This window comes from Pongo abelii, chromosome 10 (assembly GCF_028885655.2).
Source record: "Pongo abelii isolate AG06213 chromosome 10, NHGRI_mPonAbe1-v2.0_pri, whole genome shotgun sequence".
Classification (NCBI taxonomy): Eukaryota; Metazoa; Chordata; class Mammalia; order Primates; family Hominidae; genus Pongo; species Pongo abelii.
The window spans coordinates 13,371,935-13,398,096 of record NC_071995.2 but is presented as its reverse complement, the minus strand read 5'-3'; the positions used below and the strand labels follow the sequence as shown (position 1 = coordinate 13,398,096).

Below are 26,162 nucleotides of genomic sequence, written 5' to 3'. Positions count from 1 at the left end.
AAGAAAGTCTAAGCAACCATTTTCTAGCAACCTTGAGAACAAGTAGAAGGACTGATTCTTGAGCCACATGAAGTCAAACTTAGCCCCTCCACCTTACCCTCTCTTGCCCTTAAGGATAGTGCAAAACAACATAAAAGAGGAATTAAAACTCGGACTGTTTACATTACCTCGTGCTAACACATTGGAAGCCAATCTCTCACTAATGCTCCGTGGTCCACAGAGAACCCAGCTTCTCCATGGTCTAAAAACAGCAAATATTTTTTTTCACTCTCTTAATATCTAAAAGGATAGTACGTGAAAAGATCGTTTCTTTCTTCCTATAATTGAATCCTTGTATCAGCTGTGACTGCTTATTAACGCTCTTCAGCCTGCCAGTCCTCGCTTAGGCCCTCTGATAGCCCCATGCCCTTGTCAAGACCCTGTTACAGCCTCTGAACGACTTTTCCAAAGTTTTCCCCAGGCCATGGCTGTTAAGCGCTAATTACACAACCATAAAAACCTACCTAGCCCAATATAAGCCTATACAAACTGCCAAGATCAACATGTCCAGCACACATACTAAGAACAAGACCCAGGGCCAAGGCCAATCCCTCACCACTCCAGAAGCCTCGATCACTCCATGTGTGTTCACTTGCTTCTCCCTAATTGTGCTCCTTCCTTTTTTCTTACATTTCAGTTTTTTAGCCAATGAACCAAATGTTGGAAGAAGAGCCCAATAAAAAGCACCCCTCCTCCTTTTTAAATTTTACAGCCAACTAAGAAATAAGATAAAGGAATGGGGGGAGAAGACCAGATTATTAGTTTATTCCTAATAGGACTGGGTTGCAGGATGCGGTTTAATCTGAGAGTCAGAAAAGCTTCCCAATAGCAAGCTGCGGAATGAGATCTAGCAGCTCTGGTCCAAAGTAGACTTACCTCACTGACGACCAGAGTGTCAGCTTGCCCCTACAACAGGCCTCATGCTGGCTGGATTCCAAAGGGGAAAGTGGACAGGATAAGCTGAGCATGCTCACTTTATTTTCCCCAAATTTGCCCATTAAATCACAGCTCAGGAGCAGAGTTAGGAAAGGGCAGAGAAAAGCCAGGTGTTACACTAAAGCAACTCCCTTCACCTGGAATGACAGGTTTTGTTTTTCGTTTTTTAACTAGTAAGAGACGTGGGCTAGACACAGTAGCTCACACAGTAATCCCAGTGCTTTAGGAGGCCGATGTGGGAGGATTGCTCGAGTCCAGGAATTCGAAGCTGCAGTGAGCTATAATGGCACCACTGCACTCCAGCCTGGGTGACAAAGCGAGACTGTCTCTAGAAAAATATATATATGTATTATTACATGGGTAATTAAATAACTTAAAAAGCAAAATGGAAGTTGCTACCTGGTTCCATGATTATAATCTAGAAGTCTAAAGATAAAATTTATCTGGCATTATCAATTAACATTAGAGAATATGCAGCCATAAAAAAGAATGAAATCATGTCATTTGCAGCAACATTGGTGTAGCTGGGGGCCGTTAACCTAAGCAAATTAATGCAGGAACAGAAAACCAAATGCCGTATATTCTCACTTATAAGCGAGTGCTAAACATTGGGTACACACAGACATAAAAATAAGAATAGACACTGGGGACTCCAAAAGAAGAGGAGGGGGAAGAAGAAGAGAGAAGGGCTGAAAAGCTACCTATCAGGTACTATGTTCACTACTTGGGCAACAGGATCATCCAGAAACCCAAGCCTCAGCATCATGCAATATACCCATGTACGAACCTGTGCATGTACCCCCCGAATCTGAAATTTAAAAAAAATTAGAGGATGTTTTCCCATGTTTTCCAATAGTTTTTAAAAATATCTTTATGAAGACATCAGAGTTCATACACTTAGTCATGCACATGTTCACCATTTGGAGCAATATTTATGTATGTATGTATGTATGTATGTATGTATGTATTTATTTATTTGAGATGGAGTTTCACTCTTGTTGTCCAGGCTGGAGTGCAGTGGTGCGATCTCGGCTCACTGCAACCTCCATCTCCCGGGTTCAAGCGATTCTCCTGCCTCAGCCTCCTGAGTAGCTGGGATTACAGGCATCTGCCACTACACGCAGTTAATTTTTGTATTTTTTGTAGAGACGGGGTTTCACCATGTTGGCCAGGTTGGTCTTGAACTCCTGACCTCAGGTGACCCACCCGCCTTGGCTTCCCAAAGTGCTGGGATTACAGGCGTGAGCCACTGCACCCGGCCTGGAACAGGATTTAAATAAAACCTTTTCTCAACTACAGAGACATACGTTTTAAGCCTTCTTGGATTCCCACCACCGTTCCTTTTGTTCTCTCTTGGTCACTCCTCACTTCCAGACTCGGATGAAATAGCCACACTGCAAGGCGTAAAATTAATTTCCTGAGTGATCACGGAGCTGCCAGATGACACCACATGGCATTCAGAGGATTTAGCTCTGCTAAGTAGTATGAACCTCAGCCACAAAAAGTGGAGACAGGAGGGAGCTGGCAGATAAATGCTCTCTTCTTGATTCCTTTCTCAGACTACTCTGGAGTGCAGCTTCTTCTTGCAACCTTTCTAGAGAATTCCAAGTACAGAGCAAGCATGAGGGCTGAAAGACCTGCTGTAGGCAAGACCATTTGGCATTTTCCTTGCCTTTTGCTTCCCTTTTTCCTCCCCCTTCCCACCTGAAACTATCTGTGCTATTCTGAGTCATCCTGCCCTTGCCTTGAGGCCAATCTCAGCACTTAATACACTTAATCTACCACAAATTCAACGTGTACTGGATGCTTAGAGAGGCAAAGAGAATGTTACACTGCACGCAATATAGGAAGCTTTCCATTAAAATATTCTTTGGGTTTCTTTCTTTGCTCAAAAATTGTACAGCTCACTCATCTCTCCTTCCTCTTCTCTTCAGTCTTTTTTTTTCTTTTTGAGACAGTCTCGCTCTATTGCCTAGGCTGGAGCACAGTGGCACAATCTTGGCCCACCACAACTTCCACCTCCCTGATTCAACCAATTCTTCTGCCTCAGCCTCCAGAGTAGCTGGGATTACAAGCGCCTGCCACCAGGCCCAGCTAGTTTTTGTATTTTTGGTAGAGTTTAGTGGCCAGGCTGGTCACGAACTCCTGACCTCAGGTGATCCACCCGCCTCAACTTCCCAAAGTATTGGGATTACAGGCGTGTGCCACCTCGCCCAGCCCTCTTCAGTCTTCTCCTTGTAAAATTCTCTTTCAAATATCTCTCATTTTGTGTTGGGTAGAGCAATTTGGTCTTCTCTCTGCCTTTTAATTCTCCTCACAGCCAATCACCCTGCTTAATTCAACAAAGGCCCTCTAGGGAGATGAGTACACAAAGCATTCACTTTTTTTAAACAGGAAGGGAGGTATTGCCAGTACATCATTTTAATACATTTTTCCCTCTGACACACAGGCATAAAACAATAAATTCAAAGCAGGCCAGAAGTAGAGAGAAGAAAAAGCTTTGTCAGGGTGAAGCAAGTATGGGGTCCAGGTACGCACAAGTTCATAGTGATATTTGGTGAAGGGAAAGCAGATCGCGGCACATGGATCTTGTTCTGTGATCTGCCCCATGAAGTCAGGCAGACAGACGCTCTACATAAAACAGGTTCAGAACGAGGCCAAATCACCCGGCAAGAGGAGGCCAGGAGCTAGACAGACACTGAGCACTGAGCACAGGCAACAGGAAAGCAGCTTAATAGGCAATAAACCAAGTTCTAAGGCAGAGCACCCCGGAAATTTATAGCCAGGATCAGAACTGATCCCAGTGGCAGTGTTCAATTCCCATCTCTTAAGTGGACAAATAAATCGCCTGCCTCGAGTTGAGAGCTGAGAAATCAGGAACCAAGCAGTTCTTTGTTTGTTTGTTTTCTGAGATGGAGTTTCATTCTGTCACCGAGGCTGGAATGCAGTGGTGCGATCTCTGCTCACTGCAACCTCCACCTCCCAGGTTCAAGCGATTCTCCTGCCTCAGCCTCCTGAGTAGCTGGGATTACAAGTGTACACCACCATGCCCAGTTAATTTTTGTAATTTTAGTAGAGACGGGGTTTCACCATGTTAGCCAGGCTGGTCTCGAACTCCTGACCTCAGGCGATCTGCCCACCTCGGCCTCCCACAGTGCTGGGATTACAGACCTGAGCCACCACACCCAGCCAATTTTTTTTTTTTTTTTTGAAACAGGGTCTGGCTCTATTGTCCAGGCTGGAGTACAGTGGTGCCATCATAGCTCACTGAAGCCTTGACCTCCTAGGCTCAAGTGATCCTCCTGCCTCAGCCTCCCGAGTAGCTGGGAGTACAGGTGCACACCGTTCCTTGCTAATTTTTTATTAGCAGAAACGCGGTCTTGCTATGTTCCCCAGGCTGGTCTCAAACTCCTGACCTCAAGTGATCCACCAGCCTCAGCCTCCCACTGGGATTACAGGCGTAAACTACCACGCCCAGCCATCATCAATTTAATATCTTGCAGTACTGTGTGCTAGAAGTCTAACATGGGTCTCACTGGGCTAAAAGCAAGGTGTCAGCAAGGCTGCATATTTCTGGAGGCTCTGGGGGAGAATCCTTTTCCTTGCCTCTTCCAACTTCTGGAGGCTGCTGCTTTCCTGGGCTCCTAGCCCCTTTCCTCCATCCTCAAAGCCAGCAATGGCAGGCTGAGCCCTCACGTCACATCACTCTGAAGCCCTCTTCTGCTTTCCTCTTCCAAGATTCAGGACCCTTGTGATTACATTGGGTCCACCTGGATAATCTAAGCTACTCTTCCAATCTTAGAGTCAGCAAATCAGCAAACAATTCCATTCGCAACCTTAATCCCCCTTTGCCATATAACATACCATATTAATAGGCTCTGGGAATTAGGATGTGTATCTCTTTGGAGGGAGGCATTCTTGTGCCTCCCACAGAGTGAGAAGTGCTGTGGAGAAAACAAAGCAGGGACAAGGAAAAGGGAGCGACCATGCTTCCATAGTCACCTATTCCTCTGACCACAGATGGAAAGGCTCTCTGCTTTTGCTTTTAAGGATTTATTTTGTTAGACTGGGCTCACCTGGATTATCCAAGCCACTCTCCTCATCTCAAGGTGCTTAACATTAACACACTTGTTTTGTTTTGTTTTGTTTTGTTTAAGATAGGGTCTCACTATGTTGCCCAGGCTGGCATCAGTGATTGACTGGGCTCAAGAAATTCTCCATCTCAGCCTTGTTAGTAGCTAGGAATACAAGTGTGTGACACCATACTGGGCTCCAAAGGAGTTCTTTGATTGCACAAGGAAAATGACCTTTTAATGAGATCCCTCACTCAATAAATTAGCAAACGACACTTGGCTCTTATCTACCTACACCTACCTCCAAAGTAAGCTGGGTCTCCCCTTTCAGGCAAATGATATAGGAAGTGGGAAACCAGCTCAACCAAGATTAACAAAGATAAAGCTTTTGACCATGGCGGGGCGCGGTGGCTCACGCCTGTAATCCCAACACTTTGGGAGGCCAAGGTGGGAAGATCACTTGAACCCAAGAGTTTGAGACCAGGGCAACATGCCAAAACCTTATCTCTACAAAAAATTAGCAGGTGTGGTGTCACATGCCTGTAGTTCCAGCTACTCAGAAGGCTGATGTGAGAGGATCATTTGAGCCCTGGATGTCAAGGCTGCAGTAAGCCGAGATCATGCCACTGCACTCCAGCCTGGGTGACAGAGTGAGACCCTGACCAGGGCCTTTTTTTTTTTTGAGATGGAGTCTCGCTCTGTCGCCCAGGCTGGAGTGCAGTGGCGCGATCTCAGCTCACTGAAACCTCCGCCTCCCAGGTTCAAGCAATTCTCTGCCTCAGCCTCCTGAGTAGCTGGGATCACAGGCACCTGCCACCATACCCGGCTAATTTTTGTATTTTTAGTAGAGATAGGGTTTCACCATGTTGGCCAGGCTGGTCTTGAACTCCTGACCTTGTGATCCACCCACCTTGGCCTCCCAAAGTGTTGGGATTACAGGCGTGAGCCACCATGCCCAGCCGACCAGGCCTTTGAGAAATGCCTGAATCGATATGGAGGTGAGCGTCAAAGGAGGCTTAAAGGCAAAGCTCATTTTAAAACTTCTTCCTTGGGCCTTCCGTGCTTTTCTTACCATGAACATCCTTTGTCCTTTGCAAGGGGGCTTCCCGACCCTAAAATGTCCTTTGATAGTTGCAATCTGCCATAAAAAGTGGCTCCTAGTCCTAATAAAGTAATATCCGTTGTTCCTTTTTTTTGCCAAAGCAACCTCATAATTTTGTTCTTTCCATCTTGCCTCAGGAGAGACTAAGGTGCAGAGAAGTAGAAAGATGTTCTTAGAGCCATTCCGGACATAGCTGGGGCTTTGTTCTTGTTTTTAATGAAACAATTATTAGAGATATTGTGGTATTATAATTCAATAAATGGCAAGACATTGCTGGCCAGAAATATTTAATTACCATATGGTCTTTTAATCGGGCAGAAAGTGAAAGGGAATAATTTAGGATCGAGTGTCACACTGAGCCTGCTGGCCTTCTTCCTGTTGAGATTATTTATAAGAATGACAGAACAGCCCCAATACCTGAATTTGAGCCCAGACTCAGCTGCCTTGTGTGACGTTGAGCTACAGCTCCAAGGCTCAGTTTCCTTATCATTATAGCTACTTCTCAGAATTTGCTTAATCTCAGGATTAAAGGAAATAATGTAGATGAGTGGCTTAGCACACACTGAGTGCTCCATAAATGTTAGCTATTGTTATTATTTAACTGTACAGAGAGAACATCTCTCTGCTTATCAGACTGTGTGTCTTGTTTTGTTTGTTTTTCTTGTGTGCAGACTGTAGCGAAATGCGACCCAGGAACTTCAGGGAGCTATAACTCAAAACCTAAAATTGGGAATCATTTTTTATACTTTTTCCCACTATAAACTGTAGACAATCCACATGTTACAAAAAAACTGGGTTGAGGCCAGGCACAGTGGCTCATGCCTGTAATTCAGCACTCTGGGAGGCTGAGGCAGGAGTACTGCTTGAGGTCAGAGTTCTAGACCAGCCTGGACAACATAACAATACCTTGTCTCTACAAAAAAAGAAAAATGTTCTAAATTAGCTGGGTGTGGTGGCACATGCCTCTAGCCTCAGCTACTCAGGAGGCTGAAATGGGAGGATCTCTTGAGCCCAGGAGTTTGAGACTGTAGTGACCTATGATGGTGCCACTGCCCTTCAGCCAGGGCGACAGAGCAAGACTCTGTCTCTAAAATGTTTCTTTTTTTAAGCTAAATTAGTAGCAAAAGTATGAGAGTTTGCAACAGATAGTCCAGGTTACAACCTGATGTTCAGTCTCTTGCATTCTAGGGTACTTTTTCCAAATGGGGAGGGAAAGGTAGGGAGATACAATTTTTTTCTCTTGGTAAGAGGTACAAAAAAGTTACAAAAAGGTACAAGGACTTTGAGAGACACAATTAATGGGTTTGTTTTTTTCCCAGGTAACCTCTGCTAAGTTCCTGTTTCATCGTGGCTATTTAAATATGTGGTTATTGAGTAATCTGCATTCTGCTATTGTCAAGTGGCCTGAACTTCCGGGTAATACTGAATAGCCTCCTGCCTCAGCCTCCCAAAATGCTGGGATTACAGGCGTGAGCCACCGCGCCCAGCCCTAACTCAATTTTAATAGTAATATATGGATTGTCTCCAGTTTGTAGTGGGAAAATTATTAAAAAATGATTCCAAATATTATGTTTTGAGGCAAAACCTAGTAAGAATTTTCAGGTAATACTGGGCACATCCCTTTCCATGTGTAGAGGGAAGGCTGAAAGTCACTGCCTGGAGGGACGTTGAAATTTGTCATTGCATTAAGGCTTATAATTATCTGTCCAACCAGGTTTGAAAGGGACTTTAGAATTGCCCACCCATTTTTAGGGAAACAGACAGATTGGGATATTAGGTTCACCTAGTTCAGAGGACAGTTAACTACTGGGGTTCAGATTTCCTAAAGGCTAGGACAATGCAGAAAAGAAAGGTAAAAATGTTGAATGGGGCAGCTAGGACCTCAGGACTGAAGCAAAGTAGGGTGTCCATAGAAAGTAAGATCTGAGGGCCGGGTGCAGTGGCTCATGCCTGTAATCCCAGCACCTTGGGAGGCTAAGGCCGGCAGATCACCTGAGGTCAGGAGTTCAAGACCAGCCTGGCCAACATGGTGAAACCCCTGTCTCTGCTAAAAATACAAAAATTAGGCCAGGCGCAGTGGCTCACACCCTGTAATCCCAGCACTTTGGGAGGCTGAGGCAGGCAGATCACGAGGTCAGGAGATCAAGACCATCCTGGCTAACAAGGTGAAACCCCATCTCTACTAAAAATACAAAAAATTAGCTGGGCGTGGTGGCACGTGCCTGTAGTCCCAGCTACTCAGGAGGCTGAGATAGGAGAATCGTTTGAACCCAGGAGGCAGAGGTTGCAGTGACCTGAGATCATGCCACCGCACTCCAGCCTGGGCAACAGAGCGAGAATTTGTCTCCAAAAAAAAAAAAAAAAAATTAGCCAGACGTGGCGGCGCACACCTGTAGTCCCAGCTACACGGGAGGCTGAGGCTGGAGAACTGCTTGAACCTGGGAGGTGGAGGTTACAGTAAGCCAAGATAGCACCACTGCACTCCAGCCTGGGTGACAGAGTGAGACTCTGTCTCAAAAAAAAAAAAAAAAAAAAAGTAGGATCTGGTAGGATCTGAGAAATATACTCCTTAATGAAAGATGAAACATAAAATACCCAAGCTTATAATATTCAGTTATGGCTATAGGATCATATTTTTTAAACCCATGTAATTAAAGATATAAAATTTTCTGCCCAAACTAAAATGAAAAGTTCACTAAGAAAAAAATAGCCATTACTCAATGTGATTATATGAACATTAAAGTTAGTTAATAAAAAAGGTTTTTCTCCTTTTAGAAATGTTAGCATATGAAATTATCGTTACTCTGCAAGTCACTCTGAGATATATTTTTTAAATATTGTTTACTACAGTTGCTATCCAGTAAAGGATACATTTCAAATGTATCTTGATTAGACAATCACCTGTAACAAAAGTTCCTTTCCTTGAAAATGGTTGCAGGAGTTCAGAAAACATAGTAACTTCACTTTACTGTAACACTGATACTCTTTTCCCGTTCCAGCTTTTGCCTGCTTCTTTTTAAGGCACAAAGAACACTCATCTTCTCGATCTCCCTGGCTTTCAGGCCACTTGACGATAGCAGAATACAAATTCCTCAATAATCACATATTTAAATAACCACAGTAAAAATAGGAGTTTAGCAGAGGGGTCCTGGGAAAAAAAAACAAAATTCAGTGACCTGTGCAAGATGTGTATTCTCCCCATTCAGTCTCCCCCTACTATCTGTCCCCACCTACCAAGCCAACTTTATCTCTTAGTATTCTCCAGAACACCCCCCTCCCCAAATCTGTCCCTTGCAGAGCCACCAATTTTACAGTCAGTTCCTTGCTCAAAAATCCTCAAGGACTTCTGTATCTGCTAAGATTTGCATTTGGCAGCTAGTAACAGAGCCCAGAAATCACAGTGGCTTAAACAAGATAAAAGTGTACTTTTCTTTTCTGTACAGGAATTCTGGAGATAAGTGGCACAGAGTTGGTGTGGCATCGCCTATAGTTCCTGTATCTTTCTACACCACAATGCACCTTCTATCCTCAGGAACAAAGGATGCCTCCTCAAATTGCAGCCATCTTACGCACCTCATAGGCAGCCAAAAGGGGACAGACAGGCAGATGTCAAACTTCTTTTCAAATGCCATCAGAACCTAACTCAGTCCAGCATACTTCAGAAGCACTTATTAAATTTCAGATACAAAAATCAATTAATTCTGTGGCACTACTGAAGTAGGGAAATTTATCACTCACGAAACTTTATAGTAAATATCAACAGTATACCCAGGGCACCATATTAGAAACTATAAAGTATCATTTGAAATTCTTAAAAGGACACCCTTTTAAGATATGTAGATATGTAAATATCTACATAATTAACCAGGCACAGCGGTTCATGCTTGTCATCCCAACGATTTGGGAGGCTAAGTTGGGAGGACTGCTTGAGCAAAGGAGTTCAAGACCAGCCAGGGCAACATAGTGAGACCCCATCTCTAAAAAAATTTAAAATTAGCCAGGTGTGGTGGCATGCACCTGCAGTCCCAGCTACTCAGGAGGCTGAGGCAGGAGGATTGCCTGAGCCCAAGAGGTCGAGGCTGCAGTGAGCCATGATCATGCCACTGCACTCCAGCCTGGGCAATAAAGCGAGACTCCGTGTGTCTTAAAAAAAAAAAAAAAGGACTTGCTTGCTCTGGTGAGTATGGGGAGAGCCTCTCCTCATGTGTAGGAGTGGCAGCATATTCCAGAGTAAAAACATATTAATAAAATAGTGAACACATGCATAGCTACTACTTTATGCAGGCCTTGTTGTAAGTTCTTTACATATATTCAATGTTTTTCTCATAGAAAGACATTCTTAAGACTGTGAAGAGAGAAGAAAAGCAGGAAACAGAATTAAGGTATTTAAGCTACTTAGTCCAGGGCCTGGCACATAGTAGGCACTCATTATTGTTGTTGCCAACAAAAGGCCTCAAGAGAACATTCAGTCCCCTTCCTCCCCCTAGATAACGACCCTCCATATTCTCAAGCATTCACTGAATCTTGCTCCACTATCGTGCAGCCACATTCCCACGGTTGAACAAATCCCACGGAAGACATCAATAGGAACTACAGCTCTACTCAGGTAGTTAACACCAACCCTGGGCCCCCCGGCTTGGATCCTCAGCTGAGGATATGCCAAAGATAAGAACCCAGCTCCCTCCTTCTCACTTTCTATCAGTACTCTCACTTGAGTGTAGATTTGTTTTATTTTGTTTTACTGGAGAAGGGGAGGAGGAGAGGTGGAGGCAAAAAAGGGGAAAGGAAACAGAGAAGATAAGATGCAGGAATTATTTCAGGTCTCGGTTTGGCAGGGGCTCATATGTAAAGCTATTATGTTTGAGAAATATAAAAGACTAATACTTTTCCTAAATATTGAAACAGAAACAGTTGTGATTGGACTGGGAATTATGCCTCACTTCAGTGAACTCCAAAAGAACTTGAGTTGATTGCTGAAGAAGTGAACAAATAGTGATCAATTTGCTGACAACTGTAAAAGCATATGGGGCGGGTCACAGCCATTATAGCTTTCTGTGGAGTCAGTGGCCAACTCTAGGTTGTTACACCACTGTAGCCAGCAGAGGTCTCTCTTTTATTAATCTTCAATTTAAAAAAAAAAAAAAACCCTCTGGGTTGTTTATTTCTATTATCCTTTTGAAGTCTCTTTCTAAAGCCAAATAAATAATGAATCATTTGGCCAAAGCATCTTCGAATACTGAATCCAGTCACTTAGTAAAAATGAAAGACAAAAATTCTCAGCTACTTGAAGCAAAAGATTCAGTATTCACCTCTAAGCTATTCACTTGCTTAGAAGATTCACACCAATCTCACAGCCAAAGAGCAAAACATGGGCCAGACTCTAAAACAGCAATGAGCAACTGGCTGAGTATGACAATGAAAAGGGAGCTCCAGCTAAGACTGGTAGCTGGGTAGAGCAGGAGGCTGGCGAGGTCCACTTCTTCGGATCTCTGGTTCAGTAGCTGACACTAGGCAGGGCTCTTCCTTGAATGCACTCCTTCAAAAGCCTCAGATATACCACTTGTGACCACATCCCCTCTAACGGCCCAAGCACTACACATTACACCCTCCTTGCTTAATGAAATCAAGAGTTTTGGTTTTTGAAAATTCGATTGTTTATGTTAAGCAGCATCATGGAGAACTATCAAGGCGAAAGCTTGAACTTTCTTTCCCATGTCCTATTGGGATAACCCCAACATAAGACTAAGGATTTCAACTAATATTAGGTAAAGTGAGGAAACAATAAAATTTAATTGAAGCTGCTCAAGTCACTCTCTTATTTTATTTTATTTATTCTTTTGAGACAGAGTCTCAGTCTGTCACCCAGGCTGGAGTGCAGTGGCGTGATCATGGCTCACTATAGCCTTGACCTCCCAGGCTCAGGTGATTCTCCCACCTCAGCCTCCCAAGTAGCTGGGACTACAAGTGCACACCACCATGACCAGCTAGTTTGTTTTTTTTTTTTTTTTGAGACAGAATCTCACTCTTATTGCCCTGGCTGGAGTGCAGTGGTGCGATCTTGGCTCACCACAACCTCCTCCTCCTGGGTTCAAGCAGTTCTCCTGCCTCAGCCTCCCGAGTAGCTGGGATTACAGGCACACACCACTATGCTCAGCTAATTTTTTTGTATTTTTAGTAGAGACGGGGTTTCACCAGGCTGGCCAGGCTAGTCTTGAACTCCTGAGTGATCCGCTCTCCTCAGCCTCCCAAAGTGCTGGGATTATAGGCGTGAGCCACTGCTCCCGGCCTAGTTTTTTGTATTTTTAGTAGAGATGGGGTTTTGCCATGGTACCCAGGCTGGGTTCAAGTGCTCCACCTGCCTCAGCTTCTCAAAGTGCTGAGATTACAGGTGTGAGCTTATTTTATTTTAGTTTAGAGACAAGATCTCACTCTGTCACCCAGGCCTGAGTGGCAGTGGTGGATTATAGCTCACTAAAACTGCGAATTCCTGGGCCCAAGTGATCCTCCTGCTACAGCTTCCCAAGTAGGTATGACTACAGGTGTTCGCCACCATGCCTGGCTTATTTATTTATTTATTATTTATTTATTTATTTATTTATTTATTTATTTATTTATTGTACAAATGAGGTCTCACATTGCCCAGGCAGGTCTTGAAGGTCTAACCTCGAATGATCCTCTTTGGCCTCCCAGGCAATCCACTTTGGCCTCCCAAAGCACTGAGATTGCAGGCATCAGCCACTGTGCCTGCCAAGTCACCTTTAAATTATCCAGTGGCTTCCCATTGCACTTAAAGTCCAAAATTCCTAATGTGGCTTAAAAAGCCCATCACTCCAGCCACAGCACTCATTCCTTCTGCCATTGGCTCACTGCCCCCCAGCCACAAGCACTTTCTTTCAAAGCTCTTCTCTGACTTGCGGCCTTGGACTGTGTTCTGCTTGGTTCACTCTCCTTCCTTTCCTCCTTTCAACTGGTTAACTCATGCTCAGCTTCCAGGTCTCAGCTTGAAAGTCATTTCTTTAGGAGGGATTCTCTAGCCCCTGCTCTAGGTCAGGGCCCCTGTTTCAAACTCTTACAGCATCCTACAGGCAGCCACTGGAACACAGGGGAAGACACTGCAGGTGAGGGGGATGGAATGGCATTTTTTATTTTGTTTGTTTGTTTTAGAGATGGGGTCTTCTTCTGTTGCTCAGGTGGACTCGAACTCCTGGGCTCAAGGGATCCTTCCACCTCAAACTCCCGAGTAGCTGGGACTATAAGTGGCTGCTCAGCTAAAGGGAGTGTTGGTGGATTTTAAAGGCCCTTTTCTTTTCAGTAAACACAGGCTGGCTTGGGGAAAGAGTTTCGATTTTAGCCCCTGCTTGCTTCCTCAGTTAGTCACCTTGTCTGGGATCCAAACTGCTACAGCATGAGGCAGAAGCTCTGAGGTCCCTTCATGGCACTCATCCTTCACAACATTCACCTAAATTCCATGGAATAATTACAGCTGTGACGCCTTGTGGAGCTCCAGGAGGCCAGCGCTCCCGTTTGTGACCTTGAAGCCCACAGAGCCTGGCCTTAGTAAGGGCTCCCTGAGACTGCACGTGACAATGCAGCAATATCTGACACTACTAAGCAACCATTAGGTTACACATTCATGTGCTTTTTTTCTAGTGAGATTATAAACGTTCATTGTTCAGCCTACGCTATTATAAGATCATCTTCTTTTGATTCTGAATATGTGGTTTGTGGCCAAAAATCAGGACTCTAGCTTCCCTGAAAAATAACCTGATCCACAGGGATGGAATGTGTGATCTTGACTAGGAAACAGGAATCACAGAGCTGTAAGCCAGAAGGAATCTATAAATCATCTTCGTTTAACTTCCCCACTTTACAGGAAATCAAGATTTAGAATATTCTCATCTGTAAAATGGAAAGACTCGATACAGTGATCTCCCATACCCAATATTCTGAGATTCTAAGATTTGCCCCAGGTCAGTCACATGGAGAGGGACAGCCAAAGATTAGCCGGCTAACTTGAAATGTAAAACTATTTTCCCAGCACTATGTCCTAAGTAACTAATCTAAGGCAGGGAGTTGATCTGTTGAATTCCCAGGCGGATTCCCTGAGTGTGCCAAGTGCCAAAGATCAAGGAATGTGAGTTTTGGGATCATGTTACCAGTAAAATCCCATATGGCAAAAAGATGGAATAACCTAAATTTTCCATGGTTTGTTAAGATATCCTTGAGTTAATGGAGATAATATTTATACCTCATTTATGTGCCCCAGAAGCCAAACCATGTACACAAACATGCATACACTCCTCATAACTCATGTACAGATTTAATGGCAACTGAAGTTAGATAGAAAAATGGAGGAAAAATTATTATAAAAATGCCTTGTGCTCTGCTAATGTCTGAAAAGAACGAGACCGTATGTGAGACATAAAGAGAAACTCTGATTCCACACTCAAGAAATTGTAAAGATAATTCTTTCAAATTTGAAACACCGGCTGGGTGCGGTGGCTCACGCCTGTAATCCCAACACTTTGTGAGACAGAGGAGGGCAGATCACTTGAGATCAGGAGTTTGAGTCCAGCCTGGCCAACATGGAGAAACCCTGTCTCTACTAAAAATACGAAAAATTAGCTGGGTGCGGTTGCACGCATCTGTAATCCCAGCTACTCAGGAGGCTGAGGCAGGAGAATTGCTTGAACCCAGGAGGCGGAGGTTGCAGTGAGCCGAGATCGTGCCACTGCACTCTAGGCTGGGCAACAGGGAGAGACTCTGTTACAAAAAAAAAAAAAAAAAAAAAAAAAAGAAATACCTTCATGGTTTTTTCCTTGTTAAAATCTACTGTTAAAAATGCAAACAGTACATAAATGTTTAAGGGAAAGTCTCTTCATAATCCTGCCCTCAGAAATAGGAACTACAGATGTTAATGTGGTGGGTAACCTTCAATTGTATGCCTATATACATGTGAATTTTTAAATTTTTCACAAAAATACATTCATACCATAGATACTGTTCTGTGCCTGCTTTTGGTCTTAATGTGCTAGGGAAACTTTAACATTAAGCCGTATAACTTTTATTTTTTTTTGAGACACTGTCTTGTTCTGCCACCCAGGCTGGAGTGCAGTGGCGTGATCACGGCTCACTGCAGCCTAGACCTCCTATCTTAGGTGATCCTCCTACCTCAACCTTCTGAGTAACTGTGACTACAGGCCTGTGCCACCACATCCAGCTAATTTTTTTTTTTTTTTTTTTTGGTGTGTTTTGTAGAGATGGAGTTTCACCATGTTGCCCAGGCTGGTCTCAAACTCCTGGGCTTAATCCATCCGCCTCTCTCGGTCTCCCAAAGTGATGGGATTACAGCCATGAGCTACCCTGCCCAGCCAAGACATATAACTATTAATACATATAAAGCTACCCAGGGTGTTGTTTTAATGGCTATAATTTGTACCCTTCTTGCATATACTATAGTTGGTTCAATCAAATCATCAATTCTGTAACCTTACATCTAAAGGGTTTTTATTTAGTTGTTTACTCTTTTGTTCTTTTTAAAATCTAATATTTAACATTATAGTGATTACTTAGTAAATATATCTTTAGTCATACGTCTGATTATTTCTCTAAATTAAATTCATAGAAAAGTACATACTTTTTCTTTTTCTTTTCTTTTCTTTTTTTTTTTTTGAGACAGCGTCTCCCTCTGTTGCCTAGGCTGGAGTGGAGTACAGTAGTATAATCTCTGCTCACTTCAACCTCCGCCTCCCAGGTTTAAGCGATTCTCCTGCCTCAGCCTCCCAAGTAGATGGGATCACAGGCATGCACCACCACACCCAGCTAATTTTTGTACTTTTAGTAGAGACGGGGTTTCGCCATGTTGGCCAGGGTGGTCTCAAACTCCTGACCTCAAGTGATCCTCTCGCCTCAGCTTCCCAAAGTGCTGGGATTACAGGTGTAAAGTTTCCATAACACATTAAGACCAAACCATTTTAACTGTTTTTGCATATCTGATTCTCTTTATTAAATGCCAATTTAAAATATTTGTTTTTCTTAATGGTAATAACAGCAGTAATTAACAATCACAGCTCCCAGCTGAAAAGTACATGCATTTTAAATGCACAGTATATAAAATGTGTGTGTATGTAAGGGGGATTTAATATTTTTCTCCAAACGGATAGCTGTAACCTAACACCATTTATTGCATAGCATAGTTTCTCTCTACTAATTAGACAATTTATGTTCATCATGTAATCAACTCTTCATGAGGCTTTTAAAAGAGAATAGAGAGTTTGAAGGAAAAGCCAGAATAAGGTGATGGTTTTGGAGAGACTGGTATCACCAGCAACATACAGGCATTAAACTTAAAAGCAGGAATGGATGGGGATGTGTTGAGAGAATCAGCCTCTTACATACTTATAGTTGTGCTGGCTTTAAGAGGCTGATTCGGGGGATTTCTATGTAGAAAGTAAGGAGATGCCCCTAAGCTAAAGGTAAGATTATTTGGATGGGAGGGATTTTACACTGAACCTGAAAGATGGTCATGGCTTCCACGCATGCAAACTCTTTGCTTCTTTGGTCACCAATGAAGCTGGAAAAATATCACTCACTCTTAGATAGAAAGGAGGGAAACAAAGATTAAACTGTCAAGAAAGAATAATGGCAGTCTTTGTATCTGAGTGCTTCAATTTACCTATATTTATATATTCTGTATATGGTTTATATCCCAATAATCTACAATTGAGCATGTTCTCATTTATTAAAAGCCTTTCATATTTCCTTTTCCGATAACTGTGTTCATATCCTTTGCTTATTTTTCTACTGGTTTGTGTTTTCTTCATGGATTTGTAGAAACTCTTTATTTATTGGGGAAATTAACCCTGTGATATATGGGTTGCAAACATTTTTCCCAATTTGTCATTGCATATGTATGTGGGTGTATGTGCTACTGATTTATTACCGCAAATAAATCTATACCAAGTCCTTTCAGAAATCATTAGAAGTGACACTAAATTCAACAAGTGCCTTAAAAAATTTTTATTGTGGTAAAAATACATAAAATTTACCATTTTAACTGTTTTTGCATATCTAATTCTCTTTATTAAATGCCAATTTAAAATACTTGTTTTTCTTAACGGTAGTATCAGCAGTAATTAAAAATAATAAGACATATTGACAAGGTTAACATAGTACTGGCTGTGGTTACTGGGAGAAGACAAAATAAAAACTGGATATCCCCATTAATTTGATTTTTTTTTGTTTGTTTTTTTGTTTTTTTGAGATGGAGTCTTGCTCTGTCTCCCAGCCTGGAGTGCAGTGGCGCGATCTCGGCTCACTGCAAGCTCCGCCTCCCGGGTTCACGCCATTCTCCTGCCTCAGCCTCCCGAGTAGCTGGGACTACAGGTGCCCGCCACCACGCCGGGCTAATTTTTTGTATTTTTAGTAGAGACAGGGTTTCACCATGTTAGCCAGGATGGTCTCGATCTCCTGACCTTGTGATCCGCCTGCCTTGGCCTCCCAAAGTGCTGGGATTACAGGCGTGATCCACCGCGCCCGGCCAATTTGATTGTTTGCAAATATGTAATGGTCATTATTATATACCATGTATTGGGCTAAATACAACACATACATTATTCCATCGAATACTTTTAATAACCCTATGAGAGTTATAAGCATCCTCATTATATAGACAAAAAAAAAAACTTTTTTCTTTCTTTTTTTTTTTTTTTAGCGGAAGTCTCAATCTCGTCCCCCAGGCTGGAGCACAATGGCGCGATCTCAGCTCACTGCAACCTCTGCCTCCCAGGTTCAAGCGATTCTCCTGCCTCAGCCTCCCGAGTAGCTGGGATTACAGGTGCCTGCCACCATGCCCGGCTAATTTTTGTATTTTTAGTAGAGATGGGGTTTCACCATGTTGTCCAGACTGGTCTCCAACTCCTGACCTCAAGTGATCTGCCTGCCTCGGCCTCCCAAAGTGCTGGCATGACAGGTGTGAGCCACCGTGCCCGGCCGAAATAAAAACTTTAAAAGGTGAAGTAACTTGCAAATGGCAGTTCACTAACTGGACTCAAACCCAGGCAGTAGGATGCCAGAGCCTGAAATTGAACCACTACAGCATCTCACAAATAATATGACCCAGTACACTGTGTGAGATTCTTTTAGACATAACATGGATGAACTTTAAATTTTTCCAGTGGGCTAGGCATGATGGCTCATGCCTGTAATTTCAGCACTTTGGGAGGCTAAGGCAGGAAGATCACTTGAGGCTAGGAGTTCAATACTAGCCTGGACAACATAGCAAGAACCTGTCTCTCTCTCTCTCTTTCTCTCTCACACACACACACACACACACACACACACACACAAAGTTAGCTGGGCATGGTGGTGTGCACCTACAGCCCTAGCTACGTGGGAGGCTAAGGCAGGGGGATCACTTGAGCCCAGGAGGTCGAGGCTGCAATTAGTCATTGCACTCCAGCCTAGGTAACAGAGTGAGACATGGTCTCAAAAAAAAAATGTCCCAGTAGTTGTATATTATTTTTTATTGTGGTTAAATACAAGTAAGATACAACTTACCATTTAAACCATTGCTTTTTAAATTATTTTTATATTATTTTTATTTATTTTTATTTTTATTTTTTTAGAGCTGCCAGGCTGGAGTGCAGTAGTAAAATCACAGCTCATTGTAGCCTGAGCTGCAGCCCTGAACTCCTGGGATAGAGCAATCCCCTTGCTTCAGCCTCCAGAATAGCTTAACTATTTATTTTTATTTTTTAGAAACAGGTCTTGCTATGTTGTCCAAGCTGGTCTTAAAATCCTGGCCTCAAGAGATCCTCCCAGCTGAGCACAGTGGCTCACAACTGTAATCTCAACACTTTTGGAGACCAAGGCAGGAGTATCACTTGAGGCCAGGCATTCAAGACCAGCCTAGGCAACGTAGAGAGATCCTGTCTCTACCAAAAAGAAAAAAAAATTACATCTTATAAATCTATGTTTATTGTCGTACTTAGAAAGACTTTCCCCAACTCTGAGATTTTATTTTTTAAAATCCTTTGAGGTTTCTCCTTGCATGTCTGTGGTTTCATTTCTTTCTACTTCATCCTCTTTAATTCTTCAGGAATTTATCCTGATGTGTGAGATAAGAATCCCACTTTATTTTTTTTTTAATGCCGACAGAATTATATTTAAAACTAGACAAATTCATTTTAAATCCACATGGGGAAATGGCAAGCAAAAGAAAACAGGAAAATTCTGGGGGAAAAAAAAGGAGTAAAGGGACCCATCGAAATGTGGAGCACTTGTCCCACCAGCAATTCAAACATATTCCAAATTTACAGTAATTATAATATGGTCCTGAGTGGACAGACTGCTACAACAAAGGAACGAAACAGGATGATCAGAACCTATTATCAGAATTTAGTGTAAAGAGGTGCAGATGAATTAGGGAGGACTGCCATCTTTGTCATGTTGGGTGTTCCCATCCAAGAATATGGTATACTTTTTCATTGTGCAGGCTTCTGCTAGAGACCCAGTCTTAGAATGAGCATACTGCTCTGTCTCCCCACTTTCTTCCTGTCTCCTGAAGAGTAGCAGTGAGGCTCTGCCTGTGCAGGTTTTGTGTGGGGTCTAAATAGTTTTTTTTTGCAAAGTCACAACTAACATATTGGAGTTTCCAATCTTTCTCTTTCTTTCTTTCTTTTCTCTCTCTCTTTTTTTTTTTTTTTTTTTGAGACAGGGTCTCACTGTTGCCCAGGCTGGCATGCAGTGGCGTGATCTCGGCTCACTGCAACCTCAGCCTTCCAGGCTCAAGCAATCCTCCCACCTCAGCCTCCTGAGTAGCTGGGACTACAGGCAGCACCACCACACCTGGTTAAATTTTTTTTTTGTTTTTTGTAGAAACAGGGTTTCACCATGTTGCCAGGCTGGTCCAGAACTCCTGAGTTCAAGCGATCTGCCTGCCTCAGTCTCCCAAAGTGTGCGGATTACAGGTATAAGCCAATGTGTCTGGCCTCTGGTCTTCCTATTGCCATAATGTGAAAAGCTGTGGTGACCAAGTCTGAGTTCATCAGACATATCTATACTATATTCCCATGATCTGGGCTTGAACCCTACATTAAGTATTAAACAGGCTGGGCTCAGTGGCTCACACCTGTAATCCCACCACTTTGGGAGGCCAAGGTGTGAGGATCGCTTGAAGTCAGGCATTCAATACCAGCCTGGTCAACATAGCAAGACCCCATCTCTACAAAAGTAAAAAAAACTGCTGGACGTGGTGGCACACATCTGTAGTCCCAGCTACACAGGAGGCTGAAGTAGGAGATCTCCTGAGCCCAGGAGCTTGAGGCTGCAGTGAGCCATGCTCACGTCCACGGCACTCCAGCCTGTGTGACAGAGTGAGACCCGTCTTTAAAACAAAAATTAATTAATTAATTAATTAATTAATTAAAGATTAAACAGTAGGTGTTAGATGTTGGCAGAATTCTGTTTAAAAAGGTTTCAGAGATGCTAGGTATGATGGCTCATGCCTGTCATCTCAGCACTTTGGGAGGCCAAGGCAGGAGAATCATTTGAGGCCAGAAGCTCAAGACCAGCCTGGGCAACACAGCAAGACTCTTTCTACAAAGTCAAAAAAAAAAAAAAAAAAAAGGTTTCAGAGCACACATGTAATTGCAGTGATTCTGGAGGCCGAGTTGGGAGGATTGCATGAGCCCAGGAGTTGGAGGTTGCAGTGAGACATGACCATACCACTGCACTCCAGCCTGGATGACAGGGAGACTCCATCTTTTAAAAAAAAATAAGAAGAATAAACAAATAAATAATAAAACTTTCAGAGGCTGAGTTTGGGTCTCACTTTAATTTGAGAAGTTAGGATGGCAGATGGAAGTTACCACCTACTCCTCAGTATTAATAGTCACCACTCTTAAAGATGGGGCCTCAAGTTACCACAGGTGATAGTCTTGAACAGTAATGTCCAATAGAAATATAATTTGAGACACATCTGTAAATTGTCTAGTAACTCCACTAAAAAAGTAAAATGGAATAGATGAAATTCATTTTAATAATATATTTTATTTAGCCCAATATGACAAAATATTATTTCAATAGGTAATCAATATTAAAATTATTAATGAAATATTTAACATTTTCTCTTCATACTAATTCTTGGAAACGTGGTGTTTATCTCATATAGCACATCTCAATTTGGACTAGCCACATTCAAGCACTCAAATAGCCACGCAGCTCTACAAGATGCTAATGAGCAAGGAAAGTGGCTTAATTTAGTGGAAATCCAGAAACGCCAAGGTTGGAAATACAGTTTCTCAGGGGTCTGGAATAGACTTTGAAATCACTAGTCCAAATACTATTTGATATTTGAATCTTGTCTACAACGTTCCTATCAAGGGGTCATCCAAGACTAGTGCTTGACTCACACTCCAGGGATGGTGAGCTCACTGCTTCCTGAGGCTAGCGTGTCTTCAACTCAAAAAAGTTCTCATTCCATTAAAGCACATATGTTTTCTTATAGTGACCACCCTGGTTAGGTGGGTTCCTGGAGGTCAGGAGTGACTAGCAGACCTTTACGATATGGGATTAGAGATTAAGTGAACACAGCCTTGCTAAAGGCATAATCAGGTAGGTTTATGGTCTTTCATGGACCTTAATTAAGAGGTTCGTTAAGCTAAGAAGGATTGGGGGAGTTAAGAACTAAAAAATGTCACCACTGAGTTAGCAACTGTTAGAAGGCTAGTGCTGGATATCTGGTTAAAATCGTCCGATACACTGTAGCAAGACTAAAAGACAAAAAGAAAAAGGTGTGTATCTATGCAAATTTCGCTAATATGGAGATAAAATTTCACTAATATGGACATAGTGACTGAGAGAATCATTTTACTTATTATAAACTTTAAAACATAATTGGGTTCTAATTCATAAAGAATGTCATTTCCATTAGACCTGTATTACAAAAAAAAAAGTCATCCTAAATCTTAACGTACACATGCTTTATCAAAAGAATTTCCGGACCCAGAAATCAAAGGCACTTCAAAAGTCTCATTTCGTATCTTGAGTTTGTTTCAACATATTCCTCCCGCAAAAACGCTCTGGAAATCAAAGAAAATTTTTTTTTAAATTTAATTCAATAAAAATGACACCGACTGGCTGAATTATGATGGGTTCTGAGTGGCGGTTGAAATAACACATTTTTCCTCTATTTCCTCTTTTTTTTTTTTTTTTTTGGTTGCGAAGAGGTGTTCTTTTCCGGGCCACCTTCACCCTCCCGCACTCCCCAGTTCTACCTTTCCAAGGCAGGGGAAGGTGCATCCTCGCCAGGCTCCTGCCCGCGCCTTCCGAGTACCCCTGGCCCGCAGCCGGTGACACGGCGCGCGGAACATCCGTGAACGAGTTGGGTTACATCTCTGTCCCCGCGAAGCTGCAGATCGCTGACCGCCCCGCGCACCCCCGCCTGCCTGCACACTGTCAATCGCACTTAGGGGAAATTTTTGGAACAGAAGCTCCGCCCATCCTGCTCCCACTGCCTCCACTAACCGACTCAAAACCCCCACCTCGGGCCGCCGAAGCAGGTTTCGTCACACGATCTGGGGGACTGTATTTTTTACAAGAAAACAAGCATCAAAAAAAAAAAAAAAAAATTCAAACTGCACGCGCCGGCCAATGGGGAAGAAGTGGGAGGTGGGCGGAGGCCGCGCGCGCGGCGCGCGGCGCGCGAGGCGGGGAGGGGGCCCCGGGCGGGCGCGGGGGCTGGGACCGCGGGGGATTCGGCGAACGCGGCGGGCGCCCGGTTCGGGGCTTTTTTTTTTTTTTTTTTTTTTCCCTTCTCCCAAAACCAACTAGAGCGCGAGGCTCCGCCTGAAGCTGCAGCCTCTCGGATCCACCTTAAATCTTCAGCGGACTCAGCGTCGGGGTCAGTGGGCGCAGCCAATGCCAATCAAGTTTACAACCAGCAGCACGGGAGGGAAAAAAAAATCATCTGCAAGTTCTCCCTACACACAAATACGCGCGCGCACACACGCACACACGTACGCACACACACACAGAAAGAAGGAGGGGGTGGGGGCAGGCGCTCGGGAGAGGGCGAGAATGTTTGTGAAATGCGCGTCCGAGGCTCCCGGGCCGCGGCCGGAGCGCGGGGCAGGCGCGCGAGGAGCGCAGCCCGGCGCGAGCGCCATGATGGTCGCCGCGGTTCGGAGCCGGTTTTCTGGAGGGGGAGCCGCAATGATGCAATCCCCCGGCCGCGCGCCCTGCTCCCTGCCTTTTCTCAACGTTCCTTTAGAGGCGCGTCGAGGTTTCGCGCCTAACGCCTTGATTTCTTTTTGTACTGCTCGCTCCGATGCCTGCCGCTCAGTGTCCCCACGCGTGACAGGCCGGGCGCGCGGGCGGCCGCAGAGGGGCTGGGGCTTACGTGTCAATTCTGCACTTTCGGTTCTGCGGGGTCGGCCTTCGTCGGACCCCACCCCACCCCAGCCGCCAGGCCAGCCCGGATCCGGGAGGTGGCCGCTGAGGTTTTCCAGCGGGACTGTGGGCCCCTTCCCCACCCCCAGGCTGGGCACGCAGGATTTTTTACCTCCCTTTTGGCGGGGCGGGGGTGGGTGGGCGTAGGGTGTGGCCCAGGTGAAAGACACAGCAAGTTTTAAAAAGAAATTCATACTCTGAACACCAGACAGGAGATCCTGGAGGAAATTTAGAATCACTTTTTCTGTGCAAAGAGCTTGAGAGAAGAGCAAGTGTGGGCGCTGTGATGATGAAGATGAAATGGCGAAGGCAGCGTCCCCCGGCCTCCGGGAAAGTCGCTCCCTGAGGCCGGGGGTGGGCGCACCCCGGCCTGAGAGGCCTCTCGTCCCGTTCCCCGCCTGTGAAGCCCACGCTCCCGGAGTCCCCCAAACACGCCCCCAAACCCATATTTCCCCAGTTCTTCCCCGTCCCAGGCCCCCGCGCCGGGCGGCCAGGGTTGCGATGAGGGGACGTTGCCGAGCGGGGCTGAGGGCGGAGGGGACCCACGCGGGCGGCCGTGGCGCGGGGCCCGGGCTGCGCGCCGCCGTGGCCCTCCCCGGGCGCCGGCGAGCCGGGCGGGCTTTCGAAATGCGCGGGGCGGCGGATCATTGGAGCCCAGGGTAGGGGTGGGAGCGGGCTGCAGCGCCGGAGGGTCCGCGAACTCGGGAAGGCTCTCCCCTTAGCTCCGATATCCCCACGGCCGGGGAGGCGGCCGGTTACTCAGGTGGAGAGTCCGTTTGCGGAGAGGAGTGGGAGCTTTCGCTGCTTTCTCAGCGCAGAGGAGAAGATGAGGGAGGAAAGTTTCTGAGAAACCGCCCAGCCCGGCTGCGCGGCGGAGGCGCGGCCGCCCGGGCGCGGGAACCGCGCGCCGCGACGGGGACAGTGCGGGGGGCTGCACGTTACAGATGAGGGAGCAACACTTGATGGCCTTTTCGTCCCGAGGCACCAGCCAGCCCGACCCCGCAACTGCCGCGGCGGGCGGGCGCGGAAGTGCGGGGCAGTTTGGGGAGACGACGGCGCAGTGGCTTGGGTAGCGGGGCAAGGGGTGGCGGGCGACGGCGGCCGCATCCCCGCAAAGGGACGTTCACGGCGAAGGACGAGCTGAACTGCGGGTCATTTTGGGAGGCTTGACACAGGCGGGTAAAGGACGAAGGACACGGTGACTCGGGGCTGCGTTCCTGTGGACGTGCCTGGCGCGGCGAGCATCCACTTCTCCCTGGCCCGCATAACTAAAACGCAGTCTCTCAAAATTCTGTTTAAAGAGACCTCTTTAGGAAGGGAGACTGGGGTGCCTGCAACAATCCAGGCGATATTTTTTTCTCTGTTAGAGACACTTTCTGAATTATCTTTTTTTACTCAGAGGAACTTTAATTTCATTATTTTCTGACCCTCCTCTCATTCCTCCCTATTTCGAATTGTTTTTCTTGCTCCTTCAGTCTGTTTTCGAAAAACACTCTTGGATGCGAGTTTTAAACAAAATCACAAAACACCTCTAGTCTTTCATTAAAATAATACCTACTTGAAAGATGTAGCCCAGCCACTAAAGGACCTATTTTTCCCTTCCAGGAAGCCAAAGAGTCCAACCTGCTCAAAAAAAAAAAAAAAAAAAAAAAAAATCTTCGGGTCAAAAACTGTTCAAACTACTCTTTGAGAGCTCCTTTTTGGGGTACGATAATGGAAATGTAGGTATTTGAGCGAAAAAATTTAACCCAAATTTAGATTTTTACGATGTACCCTACTTACTGGAATAAGTCCTGTAAGAATTTACTATTACACCTTAAACATTTGAGAATGTGGAATTACAGGAATCATTTTAGTAATCTGACTTTAAAATGTCTTGTCTTATAGTTTTTTCCTTAGATAAAAACTATATATCTGCTGTATGGCTATGGAGACTCAAAATCCTCAGATTTGGTTACTTACATTAGCCAGTTTTTGGTTGTGTAGATTATAACAAGGAAATATCCTTGCTTCTAAATATAGAAATTGAAAGAATTTTTCTATGACCAGTTAAATTTCAAAAATAGCTACCTAGAGTGCACACCAATTTCTTAAGGGCCCATATGTTTGAATATTTTAAATGAGATTTATACGTTAGATGGTCCAAACAATTGCTTTAATTCCTCACACTTCTAATGTGTGAATACAGAATTTAGAGAAGTCACCATGTTACTTTCATTTTCAATCCTGCAAATGTGTCAGTGTACTTATGTAAGGATTTTTTGGTTTTGACACATTCATATCCTAGAAGACATATATTTACTAATGCAGACTTTGACAATCTTATTCATATGAAAATGTAGCTTTTCCATTTTCACCTTCTAAAGTTTTGTCCTCCCACACAGAGCTAAGTGGAAAATAGTAACTGCTAACTACATTCGGACTACATAAAACATCATCTGAGTTGTGGGCCTGAATTACCTAGATATTTGCCACTTCACATTTACATTAGTGTAAATATGACTAGAATGTCAGGTCAAATACCTTGTTTGGTAAAGCACATTACAATTTGACTCAATGAA

The 26,162-nt window shown here is 44.3% G+C and overlaps 1 protein-coding gene across 2 annotated transcripts in view; it reads right to left on the bottom strand.

Moving 5' to 3' along the window:
- Nucleotides 1–22,688, bottom strand: part of APOLD1 (apolipoprotein L domain containing 1) — a 65,373-nt gene extending 42,685 nt beyond the window's left edge. Inside the window, exons 1-2 of one of the 2 annotated variants that reach the window (XR_002916991.2) lie at nucleotides 22,428–22,585; nucleotides 8,647–9,298 (exon numbers count right to left, since the gene is read on the bottom strand). Coding sequence is in view for 1 of the 2 variants with exons in the window: in XM_009247487.4 (XP_009245762.2) it covers nucleotides 22,428–22,523 (96 nt within the window). In the remaining variant the exon portion in view is untranslated. Of the gene's footprint in view, nucleotides 1–8,646; nucleotides 9,299–22,427 lie in introns of those variants that run through there. The other variant, XM_009247487.4, reaches the window with a different exon arrangement.
- Nucleotides 22,689–26,162: the final 3,474 nt, after the last annotated feature.